The sequence below is a fragment of the Engraulis encrasicolus genome, chromosome 1 (genome assembly GCF_034702125.1).
Source record: "Engraulis encrasicolus isolate BLACKSEA-1 chromosome 1, IST_EnEncr_1.0, whole genome shotgun sequence".
Taxonomy (NCBI): domain Eukaryota; kingdom Metazoa; phylum Chordata; class Actinopteri; order Clupeiformes; family Engraulidae; genus Engraulis; species Engraulis encrasicolus.
Window position 1 is genome coordinate 55,366,183 of NC_085857.1, and position 16,917 is coordinate 55,383,099.

Sequence of the window (16,917 nt, forward strand, 5' to 3'; positions counted from 1 at the left end):
AGACTATGGTGGGTGGGTGTTGCGAAAACAGCCTGAAGTCCAAATGGGGATCCCCACTGAAAATGTAAGGAAACCACAACCTCATTTGAGGTGACACAGAGAGCAGTTACATGGCATCTAATGGGTAAAAAGGAGATAATTACAAAGTAATTAAGTAATAACTGGTTTCCGAAAAGGCAACAGAATCTGAACACAGCCATGCATATAACTTTGGACTCAGATGTTTTAAAGGGTGCATGTGTAATTAAATTGGCAAGTGTATGTAAAACTAATATACACGTGTATATATACAATTCCTTACTTTATTTTACATGAGAGAGTATGTGGGAATGAATAAGACTTCAGCATCTCTGGTGTTTCATGTCTCCAGTTTAGAGTTCAGCATTCTATTCTATTCTATTCTATTCTATTCTATTCTATTCTATTCTATTCTATTCTATGGGAGACTGTATGTGAGTGTGAGTTCTCTGTTGTGTTCTCAACTTTAAGATTCTTGGAGGTAGAACATGTCCAAAAACATCGTAGGGCTGGGGATATGGACAATCAGCTTTTAAGAAGAGAGGCCTTTTGGATTCATCATTTGGGGACTTTGGCCCCAAGAGGACTCATTGAGGACTTTGATATTAGACCTTTTTTGTAAATACATGTGCACTATGAATAGGATCCCAATACAATAATAAATGCTCTCCAACTTTTCATAGTGTTTAATTTGTAAATAGTTGTGTCTTATACACAAAGTTGATACACAAGGTTTCACTTGAAAAAAAAATCCAAGTGTTTGTTTTTTATGTTTTGTTTTCAAAAATTGTGTAATTAATTTGGCTCTAGTCACACCACAGGCGTACATCCGGGACCTGCAAGGGTTAAAGTTGACTCTACCCCATCAGACAGGTGTTGTAGATAATGAGTGCCTCTTAATATGCGACCTTGCCTCCTCCACTCACTTCTCATCATGATGACATCACTGACAGCAGCATTATATTTCAATATCTTGCAAAAGCTCAATTGTAGAGTCTTTTTATCATTTGCAATTGGGATGGTGAATGAAAAACAGTCCCTTAAAAGTTGTTGTGGCTAGGCTGAGAGGTGGGAAACTTTATGGTTTTCTCCACGGAGGAGGGGCCAGGAGGCGGGACGAGGAGACAAGCGCAAGTGGAGGAGGCAAGGTCCCATATTAAGACACACTCAATGTGTCAAACCCGTGTTTATCAGTGAATCTGAGGAAGACCGAGAGGTCAAAACGTCATCATGCTTGCCAGTGAATGAATACAAAGAAAATAATAACTTAAAGAAGAAAAAATTCAAAGGAGTGTGCGAACTTTTGTTTCCCACAAAATGTTACTTTTTTTGTTCAGCACCAGGGATTGTGCCCAAGTAACTCTACAAGTGTGTGTTCTCTGGCGCCTTTTGAAATCTCCACTTTTTTTGAAGCCCTTTCCATGTGTACTACACTGGTAAGGCCTTTCTCAGGTGGTAATTGAGATCACAGCTTTGTCCAAAGGCCTTTCCACACATATTACAATGTTATGTATTTTCTCCAGTATGTATTCTCTGGTGCCTTGTGAGTTTACCCCTCTCTGCAAAGGCCTTTCCACATGTGCTACACTGGTAAGGCTTTTCCCCAGTATGGGTTCTCTGATGGCGAACTAGATGGGTTTGTTGCGAAAAGCTATTTCCACATGTGGTACATTGGTAAGGCTTTTCTCCTGTATGAGTTCGCTGGTGAATTCTGAGAGTAGCTCTATCCGCAAAGCCCTTTCCACATGTGCTACACTGGTAAGGTTTTTCACCTGTATGGGTTCTCTGATGGCGTTCTAGATGATTTATGTGTATAAAGGAATTTCCACATGTTCTGCACTGGTAAGGCTTTTCCTCAGTGTGGGATCTCTGGTGACTTTTGAGATGACTATTGTTTGAAAAGGCCTTTCCACATGTGGTGCACTGGTAAGGCTTTTCTCCAGTATGGGTTCTCAGATGGCGGTTTAGACTTGTTTGGTGTACGAAGGCCTTTCCACATGTACTACAGGGGTAAGGTTTTGCTTCAGTGTGGATTATTTGGTGATCTTTGAGATGACTTGACTTTGCAAAGCCCTTTCCACATGTACTGCACTGGTAAGGCTTTTCCCCTGTATGGATTCGCTGGTGAATTTTGAGAGTAGCTCTGTCTGCAAAGGCCTTTCCACATGTGATACACTGATAAGGTCTTTCCCCAGTATGGGTTCTCTGATGGCGATTTAGATGACTTTTGTCTACAAAGACCATTTCACATATGCTACACTGGTAAGGCTTTTCTCCAGTATGGGTTCGCAGATGCTTTTGGAGACCAAGTATAACTGTAAAGGCTTTTCCACATAAGCTGCACAGGTAAGGCTTTTCTGCAGCATGAATTCTCTGGTGAATTTTGAGGGTCCATCTACATGCAAATGACTTTCTACATGTAGTACACTGACATGGCTTGAAACCATGTGCTCCAATGGCCTTTCTACTTGTCATAGAATCAAAGGGATTTTTAACAATGTGAGTATTTTGGTGTGCCATTAAATTACATTTATATTTAAACGCTGTCCAACATTTCATGCACTTGAAAGGTTTGACCCTTCTCTGATGTGCTTTGATAGGCTGCATTTCAATAAAAGTCCTTCCATATTCAGAATAATCATACAACAGTTTTCCTCTTCTTTTCTGCAAAATGTTGCATGTTTTGTTTGATGGCATCCTTTGTAGACCCCCTGTAACGACAAGTTATACAGTTACTAGTTACTTAAACCATTGATAACACAAATTCCTCTGCTGATTATTTATTTTCAATTGTTTACCACCAGAAATGCTTTTCCACAGTGCAGTTCCCAAATATGATGGAAAATCGATTACAACTCCCAAAGCATACATAGTTTCCAAGTTCTAGAACCCCAAAATGGCAAGACTTTTCATCACGCTTTTCACAAATTCAGTTTTCAAGCGTTAATGTAGCCACAAATAATCAAGGTATGATATTTGTAAGTACATCATATGATAGACAGGGTGATAAAGAGGGGGCATGGAGATTTGTAGGCCTGTATCTTCCTTCAAACTAAAACTAGGTGTCAAAATCTGCTCATAAATTTTGTGTGCAATTCACAGGCTTGAAAAGTAGGTGTGGCACCCACACTTTGGAGGGCTTCATCTCCACAACCGTTGGGCGTAGGATGCTAATACTTTGGATTCTTGCAATTGACATCAACAAGTACTTGTATGTGATTTATCAGACAAATCAGTGAGGGTCAGCTGGGGATATTCTAGGGACTCGTGTGAATTGACATGGAATGACCCAGCAACAATTTTAGTTGTTTTTTTTTTTTTTAGTTGTTAACAAATTTACAAGAACTGATGAGCAGTCTTTCACATTGCTGAGGATGATTTTTTTGCCAACTCTTCTTTGCATAACTGTTTTAAAATCAGCTACAGTGGAGGACTCCCATGCATGAACACAAATGAATGGCTGGACATTATCCATTATATTATACGAGGCAATCAACACCTCTAGTTGGTTAGATGTTGTTCTGTGTTCCTTTCTGAACCTGGATCCACTGTCACTATGTTCTTAGAAATGTTCACCACTACATCATGCTTTCTCCATTTGTGGGTAATGGCTCTGACCATGGTTTGCAGATGCCCCAATGATTTAGAAATGGCTTTGTAACCTTTTGCAGTTTGAGACATGACAATTATTTTCATTACCTCAGCCAAGGAGGTAATGTTTTCGGTCGCGTTGATTTGTCTGTCTGTTTGTTTGTCTGTTTGTCTATCTGTTTGTTTGTCAGCAGCATAACTGAAAAACTAATCAACATTTTTGGACGAAACTTTGTGGGTTTGTTGATAATGACCCAAGGAACAATTGATTAACAATTGATTAAATTCTGGTGGTGATGCGGATCACGAACCGGAACCAGAACTTTTTAAAAGATTCTGTCAGCAGGATAACTCAAAAACGAATCAACTGATTTGAACGAAACTTTGTGGAGCTGTTAGTGATGACCCAAGGAACAAGTGATTAAATTCTGGTGATCTGGATCACCAACCGGAACCAGGACTTTTCAAAAGATTCTTCACTATCTAGACGCCCTCCAGTGACCAGAAATTGAATTGCGGGGAACAGCACTAAAACAAGGCAGAAAGACTTAGGGCATAGCAGGGGTGGCCAACAAGTCAGAGACCAAGAGCCACATTTTATAATGTGTTACAGCAAAGAGCCACCTCGGCACACAAACATCAAGCGGGCATATAAACATGCACACACCCACCAACATGGGCATCACCCATCCTTCTCGCACCACAGACCAGCATACACAACAACACATGGGTACGAACATCAACCATCTCTTCCTTTCACACACACACACACACACACGCACAGTGTCAGATTGATGTTACACTCCAACTTAATGGCCTGACTACAAGACAATCCTGAATATGAGATGACCCCCCCCCTTCTTTTTTACTGCTTCAATTTTTTGGAGGAAAAGGTTTTTTCATGATAAAAATGTTGTTTGACATAAGGCAAGCGTACACAGGTCAAAATTCTGTTCATAAATTCTTTCACATTTCACAGCATAATTTCCCTGAGCACTCTTTATAACAGAGCACGAGTAATGCAGCACAAAAAAAATCCGCCTCTCATGCAGGGGTTAGGTGCACACAGGCACCACTTTCTTGCGCACAGATGATCATTGGATGTCTGACGACGACACCATCCAAAACTCAACAAGGCGGTTTGTCAAATCGCCGTTCATTTTCCACATTAATGTTTCAGCAGGTGCTGACAGGGGGCCAGGGGGAAAACAAAATGTTTTTTTTTTAGACTAAACTGAGCGCGGACAAGCGACAAGTCGATTGAAATTGTCTCCCACCCTCCACGCTGTCTGGCTGCGCCGCTTTGACAATGGCTGATAGATCACGGCCGACATTCACAGCGAAAACCAGGATAGAACATTATTTTTGGCGCTATTTTGTCTATAGAAATATAATAAGACGATTTTAAACCAAAAACATAATTTCATATTCGGGTCAATAGCCATGAACACTCCTTCTAACAGAGAGATGGCTATGCAGAACATAGATTCTCGGCGCATCTGCTCCAGACAGACGCGTCTCTCTTGAGCAGATAATCATTTGCACATTTATTACCGCCATATCCTAGCGATAGAATCTACAAATATGGACAGTACATTTTCTTGACCTTATTGACAGTTGTATTGTCTTGAGGAGTGATGGCCAAATCTTTCAGGTTGAAACATTTTTTGCCGCTATTTTGTCTAGTCAGCGAAAGACACGGTCACTTTTTAAAGCGCTATTTTTAGACCTAGGCTTAAATCACGTCTTGTATTTGGGCCAATGCAGTAACAATTGTCACACACCAAAGTTATCATTCAGGACACATCTAGGCAAGGCCTACTACAGTACCAAGACCACAGGGCTCTTATTTGCCATATGTTTTAATCAACTTCGTGCGCAATTCCAATGCATATTGCCTATGGGACATAAACACAAACTTGGACATGAACGCAAGAGCCGCACGACACCAGGCAAAGAGCCGCGGGTTAGCCACCTATGACTTAGGGTGCAAAATGGTCAAATGTATCAAGTAGCTTCCTTGGCCGAGGTCTGCGCTATCTGAATTCTTCTAGTTATAATCTGTTCCTGAATGTTGATGGATCACAAGTCTGATGTCATGGGTTCAATATGACCTGCTACACAGGTTCTATTCAAATGATCTCTTGATTTTAAAGGCAGTGTACAATACATAGTAGGCTATATATACAGTAGTTGGCCTATATACTTTTTCTTTAGCCTTTTTTTAAAACTCTGACTTCATTACTTTCTAGGGGTCGACCAATACAGGTTTTTTAATGGCCGATGCGATACAGATTTTAGTTCATCACCCTTGGCCGATACCCAATTTCCGATACCCGATATTTGGGGCCGATATGGGTTAAAAAAAGGTTAAAAAATGACAAATATTCCAGGTCTTAAAAATAAACATTCCTTTAACATTATCAAATTGAGGTAGAACTTGTAACATTTAAACACCCACTCTAACAATCAAGTAATGTCTAACGATCAAGTAATAAAAAAGTGTCTTGGTGCATTTAAAAAAAAACAAATGACATAAAATAATAAATATTGCGTATCGGCCGATACGATACATTTTTAAAAAATGCAAATATCGGCCTGATACCGATATATACTGTATATATCGGTCTAGCTTTATTACTTTCATAATCAGTGAATCAGATCAAACACACACACACAGCCAAACACTACAAAACCTCACATTACCACACCATAATTCAAATCTCACAGTATAAACCTGAACTTCATACAAACACAGCATGCCTCCAACACACAGTCAAACACCAAATACCATGGACCATGTGCAGAAGAAAGGGGAGAAGAAGGAAAAGGTACATGTGCAAAGGCCTGTCCACATGTGTTACACTGTTAAGGCTTTTCTCCAATATGGGTCTTCTGATGGCGAGCTAGAGGGCTTTTGAATGCAAAGGCCTGTCCACATGTGCTACACTGGTAAGGCTTTTCTCTTGCCTGGGTTCCCATATGACTTTTGAGATGACTATTGTTTCTAAAGCCCTTTCCACGTGTAGTACACTGATAAGGCCTTTCTCCAGTATGGAGTCTCAGTTGACTTTTGAGATGATTTCTTCTTGTAAAACCCTTTCCACATGTGCTACATTGGAATGGTCTTTCTCCAGTATGGAGTCTCTGGTGAACATTGAGATTACTTTTGTATGTAAAGCTCATTCCACATGTGCTACAATGGTAAGGCCTTTCCCCAGTATGTGTTCTCTGGTGTTTTCTGAGCTGACCATTCTCTGTAAAGCTTTTTCCACATGTGCCACAGCGATAAGGCTTTTCCCAAGTATGGGTTTTCTGGCTTTTGTGTGTAGAAGCCTTTACTCTAGGATGGGTTCTCTGGTGCACGTTGAGTTTCCACCTGCATGAAAAGGCTTCTCCACACGTAGTACACAGACTTCTCTGGTGAATTTGGAGATTGCATCTGGATGAAAAGACCTCTCCACATGTAGTACACTGATATGTCCAGAAACCATCTGTTCCAATGACCATTGCAAAAGGCTTCTCAAAATTCTTTACAATGTGAGTTTTGTGGTGCATTCTTAAATCATTTATGTGTTTGAATGCCATCTCACATTTTATACAGTTAAAAGGTTTGTCAGTTGTCAGTTTTCCTCTTCTTTTCTCCAAAGTTTTGCACATTGTCCTTAAGTACTTCTTTTGTGGATCCCCTGCAACGACAAAAGAAAACAATTACCAAACTCGTTTTGTTTGAATAATTTATCATTTTACGCAACTGTTTAGTTGCTTACAAACATGTCTATAAGGGGAAAATTTAAACTGAAATCACTTGAGCATATAGGAAGCAGAATTAGAATCAGCTTAAACACCTACATGTATAAGGAGCATAACACCATCCAGTGATCTCATATAGGTAAATGTTGCACCCTACGATCTTGACTGATGCTGTTCCGAATGTCACTGTAGGTGCAGGACTGTTGTTTGCAGGTAGGGCTGAGTACCGATCAGAATTTTTCGATTTCGGTTCCGGTTCCATTACCTTCGTTTTGGTGCCGGTTCCTATTTTATAAACACTCAGGATGACGACATTTTAAAAAATCATAACAGACCATCGAGCCTCCCTCATTATCCGGTTGAAGTGTCAAAGTGGTTTTAAATCGAGAACTATGTTGTACGATCTAAACCCAACACTATCCATTTCGTGTTGCACATCTTCGTGCTGCACTTCTCCGGTGAAAGATGTTCTCCCAGCGATGGGGAGCTACATGAGAAATCAGAATAATGTCCTAAGCAGTCTGAATCTCTGCCTCACAGAACTGGCAGCTAGAACAAGAATCAGTAATAGAGGTGATGTGAAATATTTTTCAATCTCCAATAGTGATTCTGCTTAATCCCACTCGCTCCCCTTCAGGGTCCGGGAGGGACACGGCAAGAAAACAAGTCAGCAATAACAATTCTCCCTGCTACAATGTAATTGCAAAACAGCTGTAACTTTTCACATGGCTTTGTCCATTTACACTTATGGCAGTAGTAGTATGTATAACTATAGCTAGCAAGATGAAGTCACCCAGCTAAGAAAATTAGTCGTTCGCTTGGTCAAAAAAAGCGTCGGTCCATAAATTATCCCCACGGATGTCAGTTACCCAGACGAGCATGCCACACCCCCTCTAATTATTCCACAAGTTCAGAGCCGTATAAGGCTATAGCTAGAGGGTCTTGCTCATCAAACTACCTGCCAGTACATTGTATGCCAGATACCACCAAGAATACATGTCCCTAGAAAAAACGAGCTCTCATTCTCGAGCTCCGGACCATAGGCATGGGTGTGCCTTCTCTTTGCATCGCAGCATCAGTCAATACAAACGATGTTCATGGTAAACACAGTGAATCATGCAAATTTACCTCATCACAAACTGAGCCAACATGAAGTTTTGCATCAGCCCCACACAACTTGAGCGACAAAACAAGGACAAACTCATATTTTATTTTCATGCTGTACACGCTCCTTTTAAAACATACGTTGTGGGGGTCTCGCGTGCAAACTATCAGTGTTAAATGGAAAAGCATGGTGTACTGTCTGTTACTGCCGTCCCGTTGACTGTCAGGACTACTTGAAAATGTTCAGATTTTTGGCATAAAATCAGGGAATTTTGCCGTTTGTTGTAGCTCGAAGTTGAGCATGCTGTTCTAGCAAAACCTTTTTTTAAATAATGAAAACTTGTTACACTCGCAGTGAAGCACTGGGCGTGCACTATTTAGATAAGCCTATAGCCTATTCCACAAGAATTAGTTCTTTGCACTGTCCGTAATTATACCAAACGAAAGTATCCACATATCAAGTCTTCAGTTTCGATAATCCACATTACAAATCTGCGAGCCGTGGCACAAATGTAGGCCTTCCAACAGCTCCAAACAAAGTCTCTCCATGAGGCCATCAAAGGCGCACCCAGCTGTTAGCCATACAAGGGACCGAAGCGTGACTAACCCTGGTGCGAGGGACCCCAGTATGGATTATGGGGCATCCTGGAATGGCCAGGAAACAGCCTTGAAATTAGCTATTTCATAGAGGTATTTAAAAAGTATAACAAGTTTTGCTGGATACAATTTGTATTAGTCTTTCTCCTGTTTCACAAAGGTATGCAGTAGCCTGACAAAGCCATGCAATGCTTTTACATCCAAGTAGTATGCACTACAGCCCTTCATATATATACACATTTCAAATAGGGTGGTATCGGTATCGGTATCGGACGATACTGCACAGCCAGGTATCGGTATCGGGGCCAAAAATGGTATCGGTGCTACACTATTTTCAATTACAGTGCGTGAATCCACCTCCACAACTGGCGTTGTCCAATAATGGTTCAACTCCTACCTATCGGGACGCAACTTCAGTGTGTGTCACAGCAAGAGAAACTGTCTACTGTCAAATATGTGTTCTCCTACCACTGCTATGCTGATGACACCCAGATGTACCTGTCATTCCGTCCAGAGGACACCACGGTTTCGGCACGCATCTCTGCCTGCCTCACTGACTTGTCAACTTGGATGAAGGACCAACACCTACAGCTGAATCTGTTCAAGACAGAGCTCCTGGTGATCCCAGCTTAAGAGTCACTCAGTCACATCAACCTCAAGATGTCAACCTCATCAACCTCATTGTCACCCCAAACAAAGTCACCAAAAACCTTGCTGTCATGATTGACGACGAGCTGTCATGCTCCAATTACATCAACTTAAGGGCTCTGCATACTTCACGTGCGCACTTTGGCGCGAGAACCATTAATGACGTCATCACTTGCGCCAGACTATTCAGACTTCAACAGGCTTTCGCTCGCATTGTCGGAAGTGCCCTCTGCTGTTCATGAGAGAAACGGCAGTATCTTTCGCAACTCGCAGCGTGAGTTCTACGGATGTATAAAATAGAAAGCCAAACACGGCTGCTGTAGGGCTACTGAACGTCTGACTTGTGACTTACCACATTGAAACATATATTTTTTGTTGTAGCCTACATTGCCAGTTCATTCCAAGACCATGTGAGAGCATTGTTCTGGCGGCAGAATTTATAAATAGATCGCCGAACACAACGTGCTTCTGAACAAAGTAAACAATTGTTTCACTGAACAACATTTAAGAGAGAAGATAAAATAACTCTCTAGGACATTTTATTATCCTCAAAATTATGCAGGATCCATTCTGTAGTAGTTGTAGCCTCTCTTCGCAACTCCTGCTTTGTCTGCCTACCTGCATGGTCGCTGGTGGCGCACGACAAGTTACAAAAAATGTGGGGTGCACGACGTCGCGCCACGGCAGCTCGCGCCACGGCGTGTGACGTCATTTTGGGTCACGTGACGGCACGCGCCATCGTTGCGAGTGAAGTATGAAGGAGGGTAGCGCCAGTCACGACAAGTATGAATCCCCCTTAAAGGAACAGACCACCCTTTTTTGATTTTCACATATTTGCAGTATTTCCAAGCATTATTTATGAATGTGCATATAATTTTCGTCTATGTGTTTGCATTGCCCCGTTTAACAGTATAGCCACATTAGGCATAGCAATGCAAGTCTATGGTACAAAATAAAACACAATCAAATGTACTTATAAACCATTTTAAAATTAATGTAAAATTCACCCGAGTGTAAAACGGCAATTTAATTCCGTCCAGTGACCACTTGTGGCTTGATGCTAAAGATACCAGTTACTTCCAGTGATTATGCTAAGCTATGCTAATAATTCTGATCCAATAAATCTAAGTACTGAAAACACTGAGAAGAAAATGATATGCACATTCATGAATAATGTTGGGAAATACTGCAAATATGTGAAAATCAAAAAAGGGTGGTCTGTTCCTTTAAGTCACCCGGACCTGTCGATTCCAGATGTCCAACGTGCGGAAAATCAGACCTGTGCTGACCCAATATTCTTCACAACGACTCCAGGCCACAGTCCTGTCCCACGTGGACTACTGCAACTCACTCATGATGGGTCTACCTGCTTGTGCACTAAAACCACTGCAGATGGTCCAGAATGCACAGTTGATTTTCAATAAACCAAAAGGACCCATGTTACTCCTCTATTTATTGAGTTGCACTGGCTACCAATCGCCACCCGGATCAAGCACAAGGCCTTGACCCTTGCCTACAAACCCCATCGCAGGAACGGCCCTAGCTTATCCAGTGGACTTACTAAAGCCTTATGTTACTGGAAGAGAACTGCGCTCCTCCAGCACAAGCCAAAATACATCAACAATAGGGAGCATCAAACGCCTCAACGTCTGAAAATTCGGCTCTGCTTTTGCAAAATTGTTCCTTTGTATTAATAAAACATCCGTGTAAAATCTTAGCAAAGTTGGTTAATGTAAAGTTGGTTAATGTAAAAACACCAAATCTTACATGTATTGGTATCTGATGGCTGGAAGGTTAAGGAAGATAATCCAGGACAGTAAACATTGGACATCATTGAGGTGACTATATCTGCAATAGTGGACTCCTACTGGGAAGCTTACCACGAGTGCATTATTATTAAGATTGAAAATAATTAGGAACTCACCCAAAAGCTGTTACTACCAAAAGCATTTTTATTTTATAAGTGCTCACACTTAATGAACTGATTATTATTATAAGGCTTGTTGAGCAACATATTAGTATTATACTGGTATTCAATGGAAGATTAATTAATTATGGGTAATAGGCCTGGCTGTGGCTGAGTATTGTTCATGATCTTAAATGATGTGCTCATACCAATGATACAGAATAGCCAACGGGTCGGTGTCTCACAATATAGTGTGCAGTCCCTTTAAGAAACTGTGACGTGACGTTTTCAGTCTGACTATTTTGGGGATACGCTAGTTTTCGTTCATTAGGCAGGTTATCGCCAGGTTATTGCCTAAAACTTCAACAAATCCCAAAAATCTAAAAACTACTGTCTGGGCGTTTGTCTGGATTTTGGTCGGCACAAAATATAATAAGGGAGCTGTGAGATACCATGGTATGCAAGCAAGGTGTCATTTAACCACCAGCACAAGTTACAGCACTGACACATTTAGCCAAATGAGCACAGTGTAATGTGTGGACCGACAGTTACACAGCCACATCTATAGGCTACAATTATGATCAATTATGATCGTCGCATGGTTTAAGCCCTCTACTCCTCCGTGCCTGAAGGTGTGTGTGTGTGTGAGAGAGAGAAAACACCACCAGCCCTTTCCGAGATATGAGCTATCTACTAATGGGAGCAGGTGTTTGTTTACATTTTAAAGAATCTGAACATAGGCCTACTCCTAATATTTTCTCAAAAGGTATCGTCATTTGCTAGTTGTCTGCTGATGTTGCATAGCCTTTTGTATGTTTTTGGGATTTTTTTTTTTTTAATTAAATGTAAACAAGCACCTGCCCCCATTACAATGACCAGGATCCCGGAAAAGGCTGAAGAAAAAGAAAAAAAAAAATCTCAGGTACTGACAAGTCCAGGGTAGTGTGGGCATTACAACTGCATGTTGAAATTGGCTGGAGTTATCCTTTAATGGCTGATTTTAAACGTACTTGTATGTGTGAGTTCTTCGTCGTCGTCGTCCGCCTCCTCCTCCTCCTCCTCCTCCTCTTCATCCTCCATCTCCTCCTCCTCCTCTTCTTCTTCTTCGTCGTCGTTGTCCTCCTCCTCTTCGTCTTCCTCCATCTCCTCTTCCTCCTCCTCCTGTAATGTTACGGAGATCTCTGCTGCTGGAGAAAACAGATCCAGTCAGACGTACAAAGGTTGCCAACCCCTGGCTCAGACTAACTTCAAGACTATGTCAGAATTGGTAAACTGTTGAAAACATCAAGCATCCTTCTGGCCAATTCATAGAGCATACAGTATGTTACTGCATTGGTGGGCAAACGACCCATTAGATCTGAGTCAGACAACTGTTTCCTGAACTCAAACCTGGCCAATGAGCTGCAAGAGCACTTAAATGTGAATGAACACAAGATGTGCTTTTTAAATTCACATACACACACTCACACCCACACACCCACACACACACACACACACACACACACACACACACACACACACACACACACACACACACACACACAGTGTAGTATATAACTACAGTATATACAGTTTAGCAAAAAATTGAGAGACCACCTCCAAATGATACTTTTTTTTCTTACTACTTATTGGCCCGTGGCAACACACACAAACATACACACACAACAAACAATGTCTGGTGGGAGACGTGACGCCTTGTTTTTTCGTAACATTGGTTAAAAACCTACAAAACTGTTTTTTTCCTACAAAAGTGTTATTTTTCCTCTTAAAAGCAAATGTCAATAAAGAAGATGTGGTACACTATGTTTCATATTAGTCTTAGATGAGAAGAAACATTTTTGTTAAGATTTATGTAAAGGTTTATATGTCAAATATCCTGTGGTGTGACTGTAACGTTAATGACACCTGGAATATAATATATATATAAATTAACCAACAGCATTTTGAATAATGTATGAAGCATTTGGCATGATTGCATAAATATTAACTTGATATTAAGGTATGTGAATGTGAAAAAAATCAAGACAGTAATATTAACTACAAGTTCCATTTCGTAACACAAATTGCGTGCTGTGGGGTGACATGTATGTCAATGTTGATGAAAGGGCAGCTGCAAGGCCAACTACAAGGGTCTTAAAGACAGGCTCCTAACCAGCCAGTACCTCAGCTATTGGAGAGTGGTCTGGAAGTTTAAGGTGACTCTTCACCTCTTAATATGTCTACATATTGCAATGTTTCTGTCACGTAATGCTTAGGTTCATTTTATGGTGTCCTGTGGTGTGACTGCTCTTATAAAAGGAGAAAAAGGTTTTTTATAAATGAAAACACATATTAAGTTTAAACACAATATCATTATCTAGTTAGCATGATCTCAGAGGTCAGTCATGTATACAAAATGATTAAAATGGCCACAATACAGTGAATTTCCTGTGGTGTGACTTCATGTCATGCGGTGTGACATGCTTATGCAATGTGTTACTCAATCCTCACTTATTTTTCATGCATCATGCAAGGATATAAGGATACCAGGAGATTTATTTGTCACATTCACACAATTATTACAAGTATTACAGTGAAACCATGCAGTGAAATCACAGTTGTCTGCCTGTACGATGCATAGGCATGTGGGGGTGGGGGTGCGAGTGGGTAGTAGTGTGTGTGTGGGGTGGGGGTTAAAGGACCAATAGCAGAAAGAGCATTGGTGATATGTTTGTGCAGAATATTAATCATTTTATTGTATCTTACAGAAATGTCACACCAATGATGTCACACCACAGGACACATTTTCCCAAAAATGGCAAAAATTAAGCGAAATTAAGCAAACCACTGAGGGCTTTATTATTTTCTATTTTTTTCCCAATTTTTCCACCCATTTTTTCAGGAATTGGAATATGTTTCCTCCTTTAAGTGTGTTACGGCCTTAAACGTCAACTACCCACCAATATTCCAGCTCGGTAAAATCTTGCTGTTTTATGTGAAATAGTTTTAAAATGTAACTTCCTGAAGTTTAACTAGAATCTCTGGTTCCTTCAACATCAACTTGTACACCTCCTGCTACCCTTTGATTTGTCAGCAGGGCTCTAACTTAACACCAGCCAACCGGCCAAATGCTGGTAACAGCGTTAATTTAGAGCCCTGCTTGGCAGTACTTGCATTATTTTAATTTAGAGTCCTGCTTGTCTACATTTGGCAACACGGCATTATATCCTCAGCCCCCTCATGGATGAAAAATGAAAACGAGCCATGCCCCCATTAGAATGGCCAGGCTCTTGTCTCAAGACTTCAGGAGAGTTGTTCAGCTGGTGAATACGTCAAGCATCAAGAATACATCCTTCTGGCCCAGCACAGCAGCACCGTAGCACAGCATGTTGGTGAATACATCAAGCATCCCACTGGCACAGTACAGTAGCATAGCATGTTGGTGAATACATCAAGCATCCCACTGGCACAGTACAGTAGCATTAAGCTGGTGAGTACATCAAGCAACCCACTGGTCCAGTAAAGCATGTTGGTGAATACATCAAGCATCCCACTGACACAGTACAGCGGCATAGAAGCACAGCATGTTGACATTGTCAGGAACTCACCTGTTCCTGTGGAATCCACATGTAGATTATTGGAATCTTCTAGTTTCACGTCCCTAAGAGGTACCGGGCAGCAGGAGGAGAATGCTGCATCCACACGTTCTAGAACACTGGGCTCTCCTTTTTCTTCTTTCACTTCCTGTTTCAACTCTACAAACCAAACACAGAAGATCTGTTATAAAGGATGCATTCTCATACTCCATAATGCACCCCGGTCCAATGAAGTAAAGTCTATTTTCACAACACAGATTAATGTGAAATCAATGTGGATTTGAAATGTAAAAGTTCGTCCGCAGTGGTCTTGTACCTGTAGAGTCTTCCTGTTTGATGTCATGAGGCTCTTCTTCCCTTTTTATTTCCTGTCTTGGACAAATATCCTCTTCAAATTCTTCTTCCTTCAAGCCACAATCATCTACAAACCAAATATCGAGAAAATTTCAGTTAGCACAGAGAGTATGCCATAGCATCATATTTAGTGAGAAAGCAGTGTTGTTGTCACTCAACATACCGTAGTTTTTAAATAACTACACTTCACAGAATTCGGAATACACTAAACAACTAAATTACCACTACTACGTTCTCCACAAGCAAGACTCTATTTCGTCTTACTCTGATCATTTGGTTTTCGCAGCTAATCTGAAAGAGTAAGATATTGCATTAATGGCTCATTGCAATTGTTGAAAACCATCACACCACTCCAGACTTACCCATGGTCAGCTGGGTTCCAAATAGTGGCTGCAACAGAATACCGTAGAGTGATTAACATGAATAAAGATACACACATCACCACCAAAGCAATGTGACACTGGGCACGGTCCTGATGAAGCAGTGATGCTTTTGCTAGGCAGTGGGCATGCACACTTGGCCAGTTTGATGCATTCTGGTTTGAATATTTCTTCTTATGGGCTGTATGACCTAAATCGTGTTAATATAAAGTAAAGATAAATACTTCACGAACAGTGTCATTACAAATGCTTCAATTCTACACGTAGACCTACCCTGCCTACCCATACGGTGGCCTTTCTTTTGACTCTAATGTCTTTGCGTTTAACACCCACACCAGCCTGGCCCATTGCTGTATCAAACCAAATGATAGGCCTATGCCTTGACACTTATTGTGGATCATCGGTTGTAGGCTAAAGGCTTTTATAGAACTGTATTCTCAATTGGATGGATAAAATAAAAACTGACAACATCCCGATCATGACAGTCGCACAGAGAACACGATCTCAGCAGAAAGGACCCAGCAGTGTGCATTCCCAACTTGGACCACTTTTCAAAGAATAATAGGGACACACTGCCTGGGGCAAAATCCGACGGAAGGCAAAGCAGTTCGATTCATTCCAGGCTATTTAGATACGAATAGTAGGCCTACTACGAGTAAATTAACGGGCAGCACAAATATTCAAGCTGTGATGGGATGCATTTTATAAGTAGCCTTCCCAAGAATGAAAAAAAAAAACAACGTGTAAGCTTTACATCACTGAATGAATGCAAAGTCAACTGACATGCTACACGGTCAAACGTGTCCATTTGTCTGCTCATGACCATCAGCGTTTTTCAAAGACACCCTGAGCTCATAAATCACATGACACATTACATCTTTGCTGTAAATATCAGGATTGTTCACCACGAAGGGTCCACAGCGATGATTTAATCAACTACTGCGATTTTCCTGCGTTGTTGCTGGTTTGTTTACAGCCGCTCTCTGCACGG

At 41.1% G+C, this 16,917-nt stretch overlaps 2 protein-coding genes across 4 annotated transcripts; both read right to left on the reverse strand.

Moving 5' to 3' along the window:
- LOC134455347 (zinc finger protein 658B-like) lies at positions 1-4,920 on the reverse strand. Its single transcript, XM_063206371.1, has one exon. The coding sequence runs from the start codon at positions 2,713-2,715 to the stop codon at positions 1,525-1,527; it is 1,191 nt and encodes a 396-aa protein (XP_063062441.1). The 5' UTR covers positions 2,716-4,920; the 3' UTR covers positions 1-1,524.
- A 139-nt stretch (positions 4,921-5,059) lies between these two features.
- LOC134455293 (zinc finger protein 23-like) lies at positions 5,060-16,917 on the reverse strand. Of its 3 annotated transcripts, none has more exons than XM_063206315.1 (6): positions 16,717-16,917; positions 15,909-15,936; positions 15,509-15,613; positions 15,205-15,351; positions 12,628-12,804; positions 5,060-7,298 (listed from the first exon to the last, which is right to left on the reverse strand). In XM_063206315.1, exons 1-6 carry the CDS (start codon positions 16,750-16,752, stop codon positions 6,478-6,480), a joined length of 1,314 nt encoding a protein of 437 aa, XP_063062385.1. In that variant the 5' UTR covers positions 16,753-16,917; the 3' UTR covers positions 5,060-6,477. The 3 variants fall into 3 exon arrangements, with proteins under 3 accessions (XP_063062385.1, XP_063062392.1, XP_063062398.1); XM_063206322.1 differs by having other exon boundaries at positions 5,062-7,298; positions 16,832-16,917; XM_063206328.1 differs by having other exon boundaries at positions 5,062-7,298; positions 16,710-16,917.

Bases quoted from the DNA above. Each gene is read 5' to 3' on its own strand.
- LOC134455347 (XM_063206371.1), bottom strand. From the start codon at position 2,715: ATGCCATCAAACAAAACATGCAACATTTTGCAGAAAAGAAGAGGAAAA.
- LOC134455293 (XM_063206315.1), bottom strand. From the start codon at position 16,752: ATGGTCATGAGCAGACAAATGGACACGTTTGACCGT. The intron at 15,937-16,716 runs GTAGCATGTCAG...ATTCTGTTGCAG, and splicing joins AAATGGACACGTTTGACCGT to CCACTATTTGGAACCCAGCT. The intron at 12,805-15,204 runs GTGAGTTCCTGA...TGTTTTCTCCAG, and splicing joins TGTGGATTCCACAGGAACAG to CAGCAGAGATCTCCGTAACA.